General features: G+C 46.3%; 1 protein-coding gene across 5 annotated transcripts; it reads right to left on the reverse strand.

The window, feature by feature from the left end:
* Positions 1 to 195: 195 nt before the first annotated feature.
* On the reverse strand, positions 196 to 17152 carry MTF1 (metal regulatory transcription factor 1). Of its 5 annotated transcripts, none has more exons than XR_008440600.1 (12): positions 17076 to 17152; positions 16344 to 16808; positions 11889 to 12127; positions 11029 to 11160; positions 10449 to 10522; positions 9338 to 9471; positions 8736 to 8813; positions 8060 to 8162; positions 6974 to 7533; positions 6069 to 6135; positions 5447 to 5974; positions 196 to 4586 (listed from the first exon to the last, which is right to left on the reverse strand). XR_008440600.1 is itself a non-coding variant. In XM_053998744.1 (11 exons), exons 2-11 carry the CDS (start codon positions 16755 to 16757, stop codon positions 5580 to 5582), a joined length of 2193 nt encoding a protein of 730 aa, XP_053854719.1. In that variant the 5' UTR covers positions 16758 to 16808; positions 17076 to 17152; the 3' UTR covers positions 196 to 5579. The 5 variants fall into 5 exon arrangements, 2 of the variants coding, with proteins under 2 accessions (XP_053854719.1, XP_053854718.1); XR_008440602.1 differs by having other exon boundaries at positions 5408 to 5974; XR_008440601.1 differs by having other exon boundaries at positions 4804 to 5974.
* Between the last annotated feature and the right edge of the window lie 54 nt (positions 17153 to 17206).

Below are 17206 nucleotides of genomic sequence, written 5' to 3' on the forward strand. Positions count from 1 at the left end.
CCCCAGCTCTGGGTTTCAACTCCTACCCGCACCTCACGGGACCAGAGTGGCCAAGCTAGGCCGGTGCTGGGAGAGGAAGGAGGAGGAAAAGGCAAACGCTGCCTTTCAGGGTTGGAATTCCTATTCCTAATGGGACAGGGCATGACGCTCACACTCCTCTCCCACAGAATACTCTCAGGAAAAACTATTATAACACAATGTTTAAATAAGCATTTAATTAGGATTCCATTAGTATTAATATTGCTTTCAATTCCAAAAAGGTTAATTTCCATTTCTTTGCAGATATTTCAAAGTACAATATTAACTTCATACAAAATGAGCAATTAAGCAAACACCATTATTTCACATTCTTCAAAAAATACAAATTCATATTTACTCTTTTGGGTTTTGGAGATGTTCTTCCTTTGGAAGTACTGTACCTGTAACTAACATCTTCACATTGCTCAATATAAGCACATTTGTTGCCATGTTTCAGAGTTAAATAAATTCCTTTATTAGCACACACACATTCTTGAGAAACTGGGGTTTAGTTCAGCTGTCTCCAAAGCCCCAGGCGGTACAGCCCCCCCAGCCCCAACAGCTCAGCTGGAGCTGCCCCCGGTGTGGAGCCAGGCTGGGCTTTGGGCTGGGTGAGGCAAAACAGAGCAGGGTCAGCCCGAGCAGCGGGAGGACAAGAGAGTCACAAACCAGGAACACCAGCGACTGCAACTACAGCACTGCAAACACACCCTCGAGTCTGCTGGAAAAGGTCATGTGAAAAAAATCTTTTTTTAAGAAAAAGTAGAAACTGCATTTGAGAAAGTGTACACTGCATAATGAACCAAATTTTGGCCAGCTTGCACACCACTGCAGCATGGTGTGGGGTTTCACCTAGTTCCAAAAACACACACTTAGACTAGGTACACTACTACATAAATATCCAGTTTAATTTGCATTTCTCAGTGCAGACACAGAATCCAACTTCTAGAACATGTGATAAGATATCAAGACAAGACACAAAAAAGTTAAAAGTTCAGCCCTGTCCATGAGAATTGACTACAGGTAACATTTATAAAAACTCGACATTGCTTCCAAAATATGTTGCGGAAAAAATAGTATACAATTAAAAACTCTGCAGTCAGAAATTCATAGGGTTTATTAAAGACATGCTCTTCTTTTTTGCCTTACAGTCCAAACTGACTCCAACAGTTCTGCCCCGCTAGCTCAGGTAACTCCTGCCAAGAACTTTTCACCCACAGATCTCAAATCATGTCATGGAGACAACACCCTGGCCTGGCTCCGTGGGGAGGATCCGAGGCAGTGCGAGGTTCTGAGCCCTGCCTGGTGTCTCCCGGCCAGCGGTGGAAGCGAGTTCGTGACACCAGAGCTCCTCTGCTCTGCCCCACTGACCCAGCTGCCTCACCTCAGAACAACCCAGCAAGAGCTGCTCATCTCTAATCAAGGACAGCTACCCTGGGCTCGGCTCCCCCTGCCGTGCCATGCCAAGGCTGGCTCCAGCCCTGAACCCAGTTTATCTCGGAGGAGGAGTGCTGTAAACAGTTCACAGCGTTGCTGCACATCAGGACAACATTGTGGATGCCTACAGCCGTGCCACCCCCAAGAAATAAGGCAGTAACAGGACATCAGAAACCATCTTGAAGACAAATTTCAAAGGTGCAACATGCCTGTTTGAAAGCAGCTTGTCACTTGTGTTCCCACGTGGGTGACAGAACAAGGACAGGGGAAGAAGGACACACATCAAGGGACACGGCATGTCCAACAGGAGTGACAAGCAGCCCCCAGAAAGCATGAGAGAAAAGGCTGCTGAAGCACAGTGCTCTCAGAGGGTTATTTGCATAGATTGGACTTTGCTAACGATGCATAATTTGTCTGGGGCACGGGGGAAGGGCAGCACAGCACCCACCACACCTGTTCTGTCAGACAGACACACACGGACCACGCGGGACAAGGATCTTTAGCTACAGGTATTGCACCAAGTTAAGTGCTCATCTTTGCACACATCTGTTAACTTTTACTCAGAGCAAAAATAAACTTTGTGAAAGTATATACAAAAGAAATTGCAGCAATTGGGTTAAAGATAAAATAACCTAAAGTGCATTTTAGATACCAGTATGAGGTTCTGCAAACTTGTCTTCCTGGGGACACTCAGCATTATACAAGTGTCCAACTCATACTTTGTTCCATGTAATTCAGTACCAGCATTCAATCAGTGCTGATTTTCTACCCCATCCCCCCACCCCCCACCTACAAGCACAAAAAGCAGTTTCTCCAACCTTCAGCTGCACACCAAGTGTGCTCGCTTGGGTCCTTGCTTGTTGACCAAAGCTACCAAAGTCAGTAACTTGACCCCCTCTACATATTTGAGCTTCTACACCCATCTAGAAACTATGAGTGACCAAGTAAACCCCCACTAGCACAAAACAGGTGACCTAGAACAGTGCACTTTTGCTCTCTAGCTGATAATTAAAGGGGTTCATGCAGACTTTGTAGAGGCAGGCACGCTGTTCCCAGAGACTCCAACACATTTACCCTTTTCTGGGAATCCAGGGCAGAAACTCTCCCTTTCATTAACAGAATATGCTAAATACTGGGGCAGCAAGGAGAGGACAGGAAAATCTCTGGCCTTGCAGAATCTCAGGGCTTTGCTGCAGCTGCCCTTGATCTCCTCCCATCCCAGCATGGCACAGACTGCCCTGGAGCACAGTCTGATCACACAGTACTAGGGATGATACAAATGTGAAAACATCTCAGACACACGCAGCACAAACACTCTGGAAAGCAGATGGGACGATAAACAACAACAGCACACACCTGTAAAACACAGTGGATGCACAGCCCGTGTGCCTCAGTACAAGCTTTAACCAGTTCCACCTGAATTGCAGCCTGCCTGATGCATGTATAAGAGGGAAATGGCAAACCCAATGCACCAAAGAATCAGCAGGACATAGTGCTTTTCCTGGAACACAACAAAAAAAAACCCAGCAGCTGTGAAGAGAAACAGCAGAGATTGACCCTGGGCACTGCTGCCCATCACTGCAGCTTCACACTGAGCTTCCCAGTTCAGAGACTTTGGTAGTTTCTTCTACTCATTTCAGTCACAAAAGAGTTTCTGAAGATGCTCTCTGGTCCAACCAGGAGCGTGTTTTAGGTTGACTAAGTCATAAGTAGCAAAAGTAAAAAAGCCTCCCTAAAGGCTGTGAAGGCTCAGAAGCGGTTGCTAAATTGCCCAGCTGTCACAGTGCAGGCCACATCTGGGACCCTTGTCCCCCATCAGAGGTAACCCCCACTGGGGAATCTTCACACTCCTGCATCAGCAGTCGCCCACAGGCACACATCCACACCCACTCACCCTCAAACACCACAGCTGCACTTGGCCAAAGAAAATGCCCGAAGCCACAGTGAAGAGGCACCAGAGGGACTCCAGGCAGCGCTCACTCCCCTCTCAAGTGGAGCTCTAGGCAGAGTAGCTGGCAGGAAACTCCTCTGCGAGGACAGTCCCAACCATGCAGGCTTGGGACTATGTTTTTTGTGTTCAAAGCAGTTCTTGCTGCCATGCAACTCAACTGCAGCACAAAATGAAGCTGTAGAAGAAAAGCAAAGGAGCCACCACCTTGCTGCCCTCCTAGGATTGCCATGACAGGAACAAAACAAGAAATGCTTTGTTAACCTGTTTTGTGGATGCCAAACCTTGTTGCTGCAGGACTCGCAGCCCTGCTACAACAGCCCTGCCACGCACCCAGAGGAAACACCACCATCATGTGTGATGCCCTCGAGTTCATCCCTGCAGCTGCCAACACCGAGCTCTCTGCCCTGGTACAGACACGTGGTGTGTCCCAGGCACGGAGTGTTCCTGGCACACCCGTCTGCCCTCACGGGACATGGTTCTTTCCCTTCTGCACCTCACAGAAGCTGTGTAGGAGGGAAAGGCCAGTTCCCTTCAGTCCCTTTCCACCCGTGCCTGGGCAGTGCATTCTCAGGGGAACAGCAGAGAAGTGGCTGAAGCCAGTCTCAGTGTTGGTCAGGGTACACTGAGCATGTCACAGGAGGGTTTAACACCTGCTGATCACCAGGCAGCACTCACAGGGTTCTCTCCTCCCCAGAGGTACAGAGAGCAGCTCTGATCAAACACAAAGAGTGAAAGACCTCTATCCACTACAGTTTGTATTCCTAAATTGAGTGCAGGACACTCCCCACTAATTGGCTTACAGTCATTATCTTTGTATCTCACTAATGACAGCACTGTAAACTGAATAAAGACTATTTAATATTCTTTCCTTTAACACAAGAAAACTGACAGACAAAGCGAGAAAGATGGATAAAAACTATAAAATCACATATTTTAAAATAATGCAGCATAAATAAACCATTTAGAATGAGACTGCATTTATTGCAACATTACAGGCTTTTTGGTGGAAGGTGGGGGTTTGGATTCGATTTACCCTGAGTAGGTTAGACTATAGACTCTCAGTTTGATATGAAAAACTATTGTGTTGTGTAACATCTTTTAGTCAAGAAATAGCCCCGTGCACAAAAAGCTGGCATTGCAGTAGGCTGGAGGCAGAGTCAGGCAGAAATTCTACAGCTCACTGGAAAAAAAAAAAACATGTATGGACAGCTGAAGGACAGACTCACTGAGTTCAAACTGAATTTATGTTGAATCTTTCTCAAAATTTTCTTAAGGGTTGTTCTTCACAAAAGATGAGAGTAACCAGCAAAGGCACCGTGCTCCTGATTCAACAGGGTTAGCATGATGACTTGTTGCTGAACAGAGCCTAAGAAATCAAAAGAGCAGCAGGCACCAACCTGACCCTCACTGCAGCCTTTGGAGAGGCCAAGAGACTCTGGAGCCAGAGCCAGCTGCGGCTCCGACTGTGCTTCCATGTTGTGACACAGTGTCTGCAACACACTTGAGTCCTAGTGGAATTAAATTAACAGATCTATTAGGGCCACAAGGTACTTGTGCCCTGCTGAAATAAACTCCCCCAAAGCTCCTGGAGGCTTCAGTAAGAGCATCAGTACACAGCAAAACCAGACACTAACTCCTCACCAGGTATGTGACAATCACATTTAAATCACACTGCAGATAAATGTTCTCCCCCAGCTATGCATTTCCTCCCCCACAGCCTCCTTTCCTGGGCTCCCCTTTAGTGCATGGTTAGTAGAGACATGAGAGACAGGAGAAGATTAGAGACCCAAGAAGTTGTAACAAAGACCCACTTGCTGCCAGTACCTTAATCCCAAACGTAAGTGATGTGCAATTGGAGACAAAGTAACCCCCCTTTTCCTTTTAAAAATCTTTTTGCACACAAGTAACCTTAACTTCTGTGTTCACATATGACAAGCAAAAGTGACAGACAGTGCAGCCAAAACAGTTCATATATAACTTAGCTATTTCTTTTTTTTTTACCTTTTCTTTTTTTAGATAGAAACTCAAAGGTGGATGTACCTGGGACGTGACTAAGATGACATCCGTGAAGCAGAAACTTCCAAAGAGGAAGGAATAGGAATCGATCCTTCAGTTTCTGCTTCTAAGGAGAAGGCTTTTACCCTCCAGGTGCAAAGGAAAATCTGGAACATCTTCACTTAGAGAAGCTGCTATTCAAACCAATTTCTTCCTCACCCTGCAGTAGTGCTTCAATTGGAATTATATTAGACGGGGTTTCAGGGCTTTGGAGGGACAGGAAGTCCGATACATCCATGGCACTTAATGTTTCAGTCTGGGAGTCTGAAGGGTTAACTATCTGACTGCTCTGCCCACAAGGAGGAGGAGCAGAGGAGGAAGGAAAGGTCTGAGGCTGCAGCTGGGAAGCTGGCTGCTCCAAAGCTTTTGAATCAGGTGAGGAACATTCCTTCTTAATGGTGGAGGTGGCTTTGTCCTTGGCAGAGTCTCTGCAGGCACACTGGCACTGGCAGGCCTCCTCCTGCTTTATAATGATAACAGGAACGCTGAGACCAATCTGCTGAACAGGGTTTCCTGAAGGTGAAACAAAGACAAAACACAATGGAACTACATAATTTCACAGCAGGGAGAGAGAAATCAGCTTTGTTCAATTCAGTATCACACTTACCTGTGTTACCAGCTACTGGTAATGCAGTGGTAAAAAACACCTTTTCTACTACTTTTGGAACTTGTGGCTTTAAAGAAAAAAAAACAAAACAAAACAAAACCACAAACAAACAAAAAAACAAATAAAAAACAACAACAAAAAAACCAAACAAAAAACAAACAAACAAGAAAAAAAGTGTGAATGGACTTGAATCAAATTTCTGTTGTTCAAACTCTAAACAGCAATATACATATTCCAAAGGGACACACAGGAAAACTGAGCACAACGTTTTGTTTCAGTGGTCCTAATGATTGGGCATAACATCCCCTGCATTATTTGCTGGCGAACTCAGCTTGTGGGTTTTGACAATTCAGTGACTGAATTCTCAAACACTGCTGTGTGTGCTCCCACTGCCTGTACCTACAGCTGAGAGCCTAAGTGGCACCAATACTGTCAAAGAGAAAACTCCTGAAGTTTCAGCTATCCTGATTTACTGGAAAACCACAAGCATTCTCTTTCCAGAAAATCTCTTTTCATTATCAGTCAAAATTAGGCAGAGACAGAGATTACAAAATGCCTTACAAAACACAACCTCTACAGAGTCTTTTCTGCTTCTATGCATTAAAAGCAATACATTAAGGTCCATGTGTATCCTCAGGCCTGGTGATGTCCTGTCCTGGATAAACACACTGACACCTGCTGGCAAGTCCACCACGAGGAGAAAGAAGATAGTAAGATCTTTCTGCACCCTGGGTTTCTCTGTGCTCTACTTATTTCCCTCTCTATTCCAGGGGCTGCATTGGTGATATGTATACACATTAACATGCCACGCATTATACTACACTGCATCCTGGGGTTTATCTTACAGGTTTCACCCTCTCCCTTTTCAAAAGCAAGGGCTCCAAAGCCCAGCTGGATGTACTGACCATTTGTTCTTGGCTTTGTGGGGAACCAGTGGCACCATTTAAGATCCATTGTAAGTTCTGCTCTCCCATGACAATGCTGGACTGCAGAATGGCGGTGCTTGGAGAAGGAGTAATGGTTATAGTGGGGTTACTGGTCAAAACAGGGTTTGCACCAACAGGCACAGTCTGAACTACAGCTGGCAGGGGCTCAGTGGCACTCGGGGCTGTTGGGGCAGGAGCCCCAGCAACCACTGACAGTCCCTGAACAATGGGCTGCGGCGGAGGCTGGCTGTGCTGCAGGAAGTCTTGGTGACTGGCTGCAAACGGTGTGCTGTGAGGAACAGGCACTTCTGGGGATTGTAAAACAGTTGCAGGATTCCCAAATGCAGCTGGCTGTGAGCTGGGTGCTATGGAGGAGGGGGCAGCAGGTGCTGGCGAAGCTTGCAGCGCCGCCTGCGCGGGCTCAGGGAGGCCAAGCTGCAGGACAAGGGGGAGGGACAAGGAGGCTGCGTCTCCTGCTGGGGGCGGGACCGCAGCCACCGAGTCCGCGTCGCCGTTAAACCCTTCAATCAAGGAAGCTGCTGAAAGAGAAACAGAAAAAATATAAATACATCTGTTCTCATTTGGTCTGAATTAACTGCTTTTTCAATGAACTTATCAGCTAGCTCATGGATTTTTACCAAGTAAATAATTACCACGTTCTTAACTTCAGAGTAGTGCTCAAAACCAACCCTAGACATTGAAATCTAAAAGTAGCTGCAAATTCAGGAAGTTGGTAACACTGGGCTCTACACTGAGCCTGATCAGGCTCATCAGCTCTCTCTAATAAGCCTTTTATCAGCTGTGCAGCAACTTCAAGAAAACAGGATTATGTGGACTGCTTGAGAGCTCCTGTGCCAGTACAGCAGGACAGTGTGCTGGGTCACCTCCCCTGTCACTGCCTGTCACACCATGCATCCCAACACCAATGAATTTCAACCCTGAAGTTCTTTTTGCTTCTTAGAGTTATGTTGGGCCTTAAGCTTCAGCCTAAAATGCTGAATTCAGTACATGCATGCAGAACTGTCAAAAAGTTCTCTGTAACAGCAGTGCAGATACAACTGGTACCTGTCTGCTGAGAGTCATCCTGGTTTGCAGTGTGGTCTGGGCTCTGAAACATAGACTCAAAGATGCTTGCTGGTGAGATTGTGCTGAGGTCCTGTCCATGTGTCTGACAAACAGAAAACAAAGAGGAAGATATCAGACAATGTTGTATCAGGTTCAAGCCGTGTGTGCATGTCAGAAACACTCCTCCAAAGAACCAGCCACCCTCAGGAATGGCAGCACCTATTACTTACATGCTGTAAAGTTACACCTAGTTTTTATTACCTGTAACCAAATTTACCAACATAATGAGCAACCTCTACAAAAATAAGTAACTTCTTCAAAAGTAAAATATATTCCTCTGCATCCACTCTTTGTTTAACCCTTATTTCTTACAGTACTCCATCAGAAACAGACATTAATTGGCTGCTTGCAGAACCTTTTCTGGAGCAGAAAAAAAATAGCTCCCTTTTGTATCCTGGACTATGCAATTCTAGCCACCCACACTGCTCGAGGAGCAGAATACACACAGAGCTGCACCCTGCTCCCACACCACAGCACAAAGAACAACACAAGAACACTGTTATGGTAAAATCAGATGCAGAGCTTTCTACAGCAGGTTGAACTAAGCACTGCACATTTTGGAGGACAAAAACCAAAACTCAAATGAGGATGAGGTAATTCCAGGACAATAACTCACTGGATTAGAGTTCTCCCGCAATTCTGAATCTGTTGATATGAGGCTTAAATCACTCAGACAAAGTGAGTGACTTGTATCCTGTGAAAAAGAAAAACAATTTGGATTATGTATTAAAACAATAATGTCAGAAATATTTTAAATTAATTTTGAGAGTCTATGCTTATATGGGATCCAGGATCTCAGTTCTAAAACCAAAGGAACAAGATTTTTAAGCAAAGGATATTTAGCAGCTATCAAGGATTCTTAATATCTCAGTCAAAGTACTTCCAAAAAGTCATATAACCCAGAATTCTAAATTAGCATAGGAACAAATCAACTTTTAGAAAATAATAAAAAATAAAACCTTCCCAGTTATTATTTTTAGTTAGTATCTATTTTACTTCACATGTTTACCCCACAGTATTGATTCCAACTGAAGCACACACAAGGAAAGCAGCCTGATGGATACAACTGCCCACATGCACACGTGGCAAAGTGAGCACTTCGAAAATCCCAGCCTTAAATGTTACACCTTAAGAACAAGCTGCAGAACAAATGATTTCTTCCCAAGGTATGGTTTATATCCACCTAACACAGAAACATTAAGCAGAAGTGCTACTAACCTCAGACACATTGTTATTGGAAAGTGCATTATAGGTATGTCCCTTCTCATGACCTTTCATGTGACTCTTGAGACTGTACTGAGTACTGAAAGTCTTCTCACAGCCATTGCTGGGACAGAAGAAGGGTTTCTCCCCTAGAGGCAGCACAGAACACATGTAACAGACTTAAACATCCTATCAGACACACACTTTTAAAGCACCTGGCAGAGCAGTATTTCATACAAATATGTTGGGGAATGGCTGCAGGAACAGGGCCATGGATCAATGGAACAATTGTTCCAGCAATCCTCTGTTTAAAACCCCAAAACAGCTCTGTGCCTGGGAATCAGTACACTGTGCTTGGCCTAAGAACAGCACACATTGCATGTATAGATAGAACGATATTGAGATATGAGTTGTACAAGAACTGCATGTAAAACAAGATGTACTTAGTAAAGTACAAAATGTATCAAGTTAGAGGATGAAGAACTTAGATGCAGCTGAAACTGCAGGTAGGAGAACATGGAACAGTGAACCTTTATGAATTAACCAATGAGAAGCTTGTTGCTGACATTGCTTGTAAAAGACTATATAAACTGACAGGATCTTTGAATAAATCGGAGCTTGCTTATCAATCATATTGATTGTGTGCTTGTCTTCCCTCTCCGCTCGCGGCACAAACAAGATTTGCAATGCCTCTTCACACATTCATTATTCCTGGCAGTCCTGCAGGTGAGTGCTTCCATCTCACCATGAGAACTGACACGCAAAACAATATTTAATTGTTATGCATCATTACTGGTACATTTGTGAAAACATGTTCATTGAATTCAAGACCTGTCCAGCATAAATTTAACTGCACAAATGGAAAATTTGGATTGGCCTGATGCAGGTGCAGGAGTTTGCACTTGGCCTTTTGAAACTCATGAGGTTCACAGGGGCACACTCCTCCAGCCTGCAAAAGTCTCTCTGGATGCCATCCCCTCCCTCACACGTGTCACCTGAGCCACTCAACTCAGTGTCACTCCCATATTATATGTAACTATAAATTCCTATTAGGATTCTGAGAATTGGTATAAACTTAACAAGCTCAATTAAAGAAAATTAAAAAAAAAAATAACACAGAACTTACCAGTATGTGTTCTAACATGTGTTTTGAGGTGGTGGCTTGCAGCAAAAGCCTTCCCACAGCCATCATGCTCACACCTGAATGAGGCATCAAAGGAGAGTCAGCATCAGCCCCCTTCAATGCATTAGCTACAACCTTAAATCATGCTTTGCAGTAGTCCCAGGACTCCAAAAAGCAGGCCCAAAGCTTTATTAGCTAACAGCAGCTGCTATGCATGCTACACACATCAGAGCAGGGCTGTGAGTAGGACTTTAAAATCCAAGGATGAAGGCAGTATTTGGAGGAATGGAATACACATTGCATCCCAGCAGAGAGCAGCAATGTGCTTTAAAAGATGCTCACCAAAGAACAGGTTTATGTTTAAAAAACTACCTTAACTATATTTGCCTTTTAGGACAATCACTGCACCCACTGTTAAAGGCAGGTGGGGGAGCTTGAGAACGAACAGGCTCCAATGCCAGCAAGCCACCTTCACTTATTTCTCAGGAGAATACCATTCCATTCAGAGCAGTAACAGCTGCTTTTTGGCACAGGTGTCTCATTACCTGAGCCACAGAAGCCAGAACACCAGCCAGCAACTCACCGAAATGGCTTTTCTCCTGTGTGTGTTCGAATGTGCTTCCTCAGGTCACTGTGCGTTGTGAAGTATTTGCTGCAGCCTTCTGATTCACAGTTAAATGTTTTCCCTGTGTGAAGCCTCTGATGTGCTTTCAACCTAAAAAACATGTCCAAAACATCCCTCTCAGGACTGGTGGGATAAGACAGACCTGGCCTGAAGCAAGTAAGCCTCATTCTTTCAAATGTGCAGGCCAGGATCAAAGGCTTAATATATCCTGAGCAGAAGGTAATGAGCTCATGAAAGTGACTGCTATCAGTTCCAAAGTCCTCCAACAAGTCTGAGAGACCCTTGTGCCATGCACCACCTTCAATGCTATTGGAATATAAAGAAGTCACCACAGTTCTGTCATCCTACCCTTTGGACAGCATTGCCACACCTGAGGGGTTTATATTCATACCTGCACATGGAAGAAGCAAAACAGTTCTGTTCAAACATAAACACAAAGTAGATGCAACTTGCAGAACAATAACAGTCACACCTACAAGAAAACTCGCCAGAGCCTTCCCACCTGGAGTGCTGGACACCTTCTCACCTGTACAGTGTTGGAACATCCTCTCACCTGTACAATATTGAACACCCTCTCACCTGTTCAGTGCTGAGCACCCTCTCACCTGTTCAATACTGAACTCCCTCTCACCTGTACAGCGTGTTGAGCATCCTATCACCTGTACAGTGTGTTGAACACCCTCTCACCTGTACAGTGTTGAACACCCTCTCAACTGTACAGTGCTGAGCACCCTCTCACCTGTACAGTGTTGGAACATCCTCTCACTTGTACAGTGCTGAACACCCTCTCACCTGTACAGTGCTGAACACCCTCTCACCTGTACAGCGTGTTGAACGCCTTCTCACAGCCCTGCACATCACACTCGAACGGTTTCTCCTTGGTGTGCACCCGGACGTGGATTTTGAGGCTGTAGGAGGTGAGGAAGGCCTTGCCACAGCCCTCCTGGTTGCACACGAAGGTGTACTCCCCCCGGTGGGTTTTCTGGTGCGTGCGCAGGTTGCCAGCGGTGCTGTAGGTGCGGGGACAGCCCTCAAAGGTGCACTGGTAGCGCTTCACCTGAAGGACAAAATGCTGCATGCTTAATAATTTTTAATAATTGCTGGAATCCAGACATGGATTTAGTCCTTTGATGCAGTCAGACATCAAAGACAGTGGAACAGATTTTGATCCCAAAGCCCCCACAAAAAATTTACTTAATTCTCTGACAACATTTCTGCTGTGAGGAAGGAGTGGCGCATGGGAAAGCAGCTGGGCTTGCAGAACAGGAATCTAACAGAAGGGGGGAAAAGGAAAAACACAATCCAAAATGTTTCTAGCTAAAAATCTGATGAAACAGTTGGAAAGAACATTGAGGAGCCATCAAACCTGTCCACTACCCACATGTGTAGCACCTGCATTTTAGTCTGATGCTTCCTGCAGAGCTACTTATTTGTGGAGCAGGGAGACAAAGGAAAAATGCACTGTCACAATGCTCAAACCCACTGCCCTGTGTGTTGAATTCCCACCAACACCTTGAACAAAACAGTTTTTACCATCTCCCATAGTCTAACCACCAGTCCATTCATTACTTCACTTTATCCCAAAGCAGCCTTCACTGAGCCTTGTTCTTTCCTTCTGTGGCTACTGAAACAGTCAGTGCCTGAAGTGAAATGGATCACATCAGGTCACAAGGACACCCAAACACAGCTGTCACAGAATTCTCAGTAGGCCATTGAGATCCTTAGGACAATTTCACATGGAACTAGATTTGGTACCTTCCCCACTTCTGCCACAGGCACAAGGGATCATTTAGAAGCTTCCTGTGTGCAAGTGGTAACACCTAATGAAATCTCATCCCCTCCTGTGAAGCAGATGAAAACACTCCTGATCTGCCTGAATAAAGTTATCCTCCACCATTAATTACCAGACTGATGGCTTTCATTTGACTGTTAAAGTTCAGAAACCTCAACACCTAATAGTGATTAAGGAGCCCAATACAGGACTTTGCTAGTCACACCAGCTATAAATCAAATTCTTGACAGTTCTCCATAAAGAAAGAGAACTAGCTTCTTGGTTACTACCAACCTGCTTTGTAGGGGACAAAACTACCAGCAGGACTCATTTAAGAAAATTCTATAAAGCTGAGTGATCTTTTGTGTGTCCCAATCCATGGTCTCTTGTTGCTCCCACAACAGGCTGGCATTCACCTTCACCTTGCCTCAGTAAAACCTTCATATGTGGAGAATGTTAAACCCTCCTGGGAGACACACAAGAGACCTTTACACAGGGCACAGAAATACCACAGTGTGCTGGATTTGGCTGGGATAGAGTTCATTTTCTTCACTTGTATAGAGCATGTTAGGCTGATGATATAGAGATAGATTTTTTTAGTGCTTCTCATTCCACCCCACCAGCAAGGGGCTGGGGGTACACAGGGAGTGGGGAGGGGACACAGCCAGCACAGCTGACCCTGACTGACCAGGGATATCCCAGACCATAGGATGTCATGCTCAGTATAGAAAACTGGGCAAGGAGGAAACATTTTGTTCCCCAGTTTCTGTTTGCTGGAGCCCAGCTTTTCTGGGCATGGCTGAGCTCCTGCCTGCCAGGAGAAGCAAGGAATTAATTCCTTCACCTTTTCAACTGGTCACTCGGCATTCTCAGAAGGGAATAGTCATTTCACTCTAAGCAATCTGCCCTTACAGTTCAAATAAGGCAGAAATTAGCACTAAATGCCCAAGAATTACAATGCAGTTAGGAAGCCTGGCTATGCTGAGGCAGGCACAACAGAGGAGCACAGAGCAGTAACACACCAGCAGCAGAAAGCACATTTTATTACATGAGGAGGGTACATCATCCTCCCCCAGGATCACCAGATCCAGTACAATTTGTGTATCAGTGCTGAAGTAAATGTTCCTTGTTACAGCTTTAAGGCAGCTGGAAATTAACACTTTACAGAACATTCCCCGTGGTACACAAGGGATCTGACACAGGCAGGAACTACCTGAAAATCAAGGGAGAGTTCTGTAAAGCTTTCCAGCTGTTTACATTTAGGTCTAGAAGAAAAAGGACAGTATTAATTACAGATTAAGCTGTCACTGCCCATGTGTAAGGGAAGGTGGCAAGTAGCACCATCAGTTTAATGGCCTGAACTCTGACAATTGCCTTGCAGCACTCTCCCTCCCTCAAAGGCCAAATCTTTATTTCACAAATCCTTCCAAGCACACCACAGGCAGCAGCAGCAATATCACCACCACGTTCTGAGCAAAACAAACCTTTCTGTGAAGCACCACAGCATTTAATTCTCTTTTCACATTAGCACATCAACACACTGCACGCTGCTCATACACACAGAACCAGCAGAGATTGATTTGAAAGCTTCGCAGGGACAGCAGCAAGAGCTCCAGGCTGCCACAGCACCAGGGCACAACAGAAAACAAACAAGGCAGCAGAAGCCAAGCCCTGGGCAGGCAAGACAGGGCCCAGGGACTTTGAGGCTGTGGCTTTTGGTCAGGGACACTGAGGTGCTGCTGGAAGAGACGTGATCCAGCATTTACCTCAGAAATGGGAACTCGTTGTGCGATAGCCAATGGGGCTGGAGAAAGCAGAGCCTCACACCCTGGTTCAAAGTCTACAGTAACTGCTCTGTTTGCCTTTAACTCTTCCTGAGCTTACCATGTTCCACCTAAATGGCTACATTTTCTGTGTCATCCCTGAACAAATAACTGGATTTGAAATACAAAACTGTAATCATGTTTGTTGTTATCAACAATTACAGTGAGATTTATAACAGAATAAAAAAAAAGGCAAAAGTGCAAAATCTCCTTTTTAGCTTCATAAATGTCTAAGGCTGACCTGAAAATTTAAGACTTTAAAACAATTATCCCAATGTTGCAAACATTTTGCGAGTACCCAAGAACAGAGCTGTTGATTTTCAGAGCTGACCCAGATGCTTGGGAGCTTTAGAACTTTCCTTTCCTCACCTCCAGACAATTTACCACACCTTTGAAACAGCAGGTAAAAAGGCCTTTCACACGTGCTCAGGGCTCAGTGCCACTGCTTTCACATTATGGTGCCACTGCTCTCTGTTCTGGGAAATTAGTTCCAGAAATGGAAAATAAATTAATATAAAGCATTTCACTAGGAAATTCCACATCCTACAAACCTTCTCTAAAAAGCAAGGGTGAAAAAATGAAGTCAGTTTAATTGCACATGCAGCCATTGACCCTGTTCAGCTCCCACGACCTGCTCTGGGAGCAGCTCAGGGTCCCACACAGAAGAAAGTGAAACACTTCAGCAGCTGCTAAGGTGAGTAACTGACAGCAGGAGGCTCAAACAGGCACACCTCAGCCCAGGAGTTCCCCAGCTGCAGAGCTGACCCCCCCAGCCCCATTTCCCAGCACGCAGCCACCATGGTGACAGCTCTGTGCTGAGGGACAGGACTCAGTGTCACAGCCTGTGCCACTGGCACTGCCACCTGGACTCACCACCCCACACATGACTCAGGCAGGCCAAAGGAGGAGCACTAAGCTGTCCCTGAGCTGGTGTCACAGCCAACTTCCCTTTGCTCTTGCACTCAAACAGAAGAGCCCCAGGACAAGCTCTTCCCACTGTGCATCCAGAATCCATTCCATTGTGCATTCATCAGGGAAGCAAAATTAAGAGTAAACTCCATTTTAACCATGCAGCCTGGCCCGAGTTTTCAAAACACATCAGATGGCAACTTAGAGTGGCTATCTTCTTCTCACAGTCTCCCTGTGACACAATAAAACTACAAATAACTTAAAATTTGGCGTCTCACATTTGGTACTCCAGCTCCCAGCAATGCCCTGGCCCTTAACTGTGACCTGAATGTGCCTTTCTTGAGAATGTGGCCAATCCCAGAGCAACAGCTCAGGTTGTTTCAGCTGCCTCTGACCTTACAAAATAATGACCTGAGCAGAAGAAAAACTGAAGATCAGTAAAATCACACACAAACACGTGCCAGTGCCACACCCTCCTGCCATCCAGTGTCACCAAGTGCTTTCTATTAGGTTCCTAGGGCAGGTGGTGTCAGAGGGAAGAGGGATGGTCCTGACAGCTCTGCTGGGGATGACAACCAGAGCAGATTTATGCTCCATTACACAAAACCCCTCAAAAACGAGCAAAACCACTGCCCCTCTCCTGAAAAAACAACAAAACTGCTGCCTCTCTCCTGAAATAAACAGCAGAACTGCCGGCCCTCTCCTGGAAAACAGCCCATTTTCAAAGCCTTTAAGGTGCACAAAGCCTAGAATCACGTTTAGCTACTCACCTCCTTACGCTTGGTTTCTGGGCACTCAGACTGCAAAGTGAGCGTTGCTCCTTCGATGTTTCTTGGCATGGGAGTTGAGCCAGGATTTATTGTTAGGTGAATCTGATCTGGAGAAATAATATGTTGCACATAACCTTGTGACATCCCTTCATGATCTGCTAGTAAATGAAATCCTTCTTCGTGACCCTCGGGTAAAAAAGGCAAGTGGTCACCACACTGTCCTTCATCCTCCTCATCCTCCAGCACGCTGTGGTCCTGCTCTATGAGCACAGTTGTCCTGTCATACACCGTCCCGGACGAGGAGGACACCAGCCCGTTTTTGTCAGGGAACCTCATCATATTTTCATCTTGGGCTAAGTCGTCTTCCTCCGCTTCATAGCAGATGGCGTTGCCCTCGGGACTGTTCTCGCCCATGGCTCCGCGCCTCTCACCGCGCTACCGGGAGCTCCGGCCGGAACGGCTCATCTGCAACACAACGAGCGGCGGAGGGGAGGTCAGGAGGCTCGGCCGGCCCGGGCCCCGTTCCGCTCGCAGACACAGCCCCAGGGCGGCCGGTGGCGGCGGGGCCGGGCCGGGCCGGGCCGGGCCGAGCGCCGCGGTCCCGCCCCGAGCGCGGCGCTACCTCCACCAACAGCCACTAGCGGTGCCTGCGCGAACCGCACTGCTCCGGGCTCGGCTGGGCTGGGCTCATCCTCCCTCCCTTCCCCTGTCCCACTCCCTCCGCCCGCTCACCGGGTGCCGGCGGCTCCTTCCCCACCCCAGCGACACCATGATCGCCGCGACCCCACTTCCGCTTCCGGCCGTACGCGGCACGCCGGGAGCGCCGCGCCCGCCGCGGGGGCTGACGGGAGGAGGAGGGCGGG

The sequence above is a fragment of the Vidua macroura genome, chromosome 25, assembly GCF_024509145.1.
Source record: "Vidua macroura isolate BioBank_ID:100142 chromosome 25, ASM2450914v1, whole genome shotgun sequence".
NCBI classification, from domain to species: Eukaryota; Metazoa; Chordata; class Aves; order Passeriformes; family Viduidae; genus Vidua; species Vidua macroura.

Bases quoted from the DNA above. Each gene is read 5' to 3' on its own strand.
- MTF1 (XM_053998743.1), bottom strand. From the start codon at position 16,757: ATGGGCGAGAACAGTCCCGAGGGCAACGCCATCTGCTATGAAGCGGAG. The intron at 12,128-16,343 runs GTGAGTAGCTAA...TTTGTCCTTCAG, and splicing joins CAGAAACCAAGCGTAAGGAG to GTGAAGCGCTACCAGTGCAC. The intron at 6,136-6,973 runs GTCAGTACATCC...TTTTCTTTAAAG, and splicing joins CACAAAGCCAAGAACAAATG to CCACAAGTTCCAAAAGTAGT.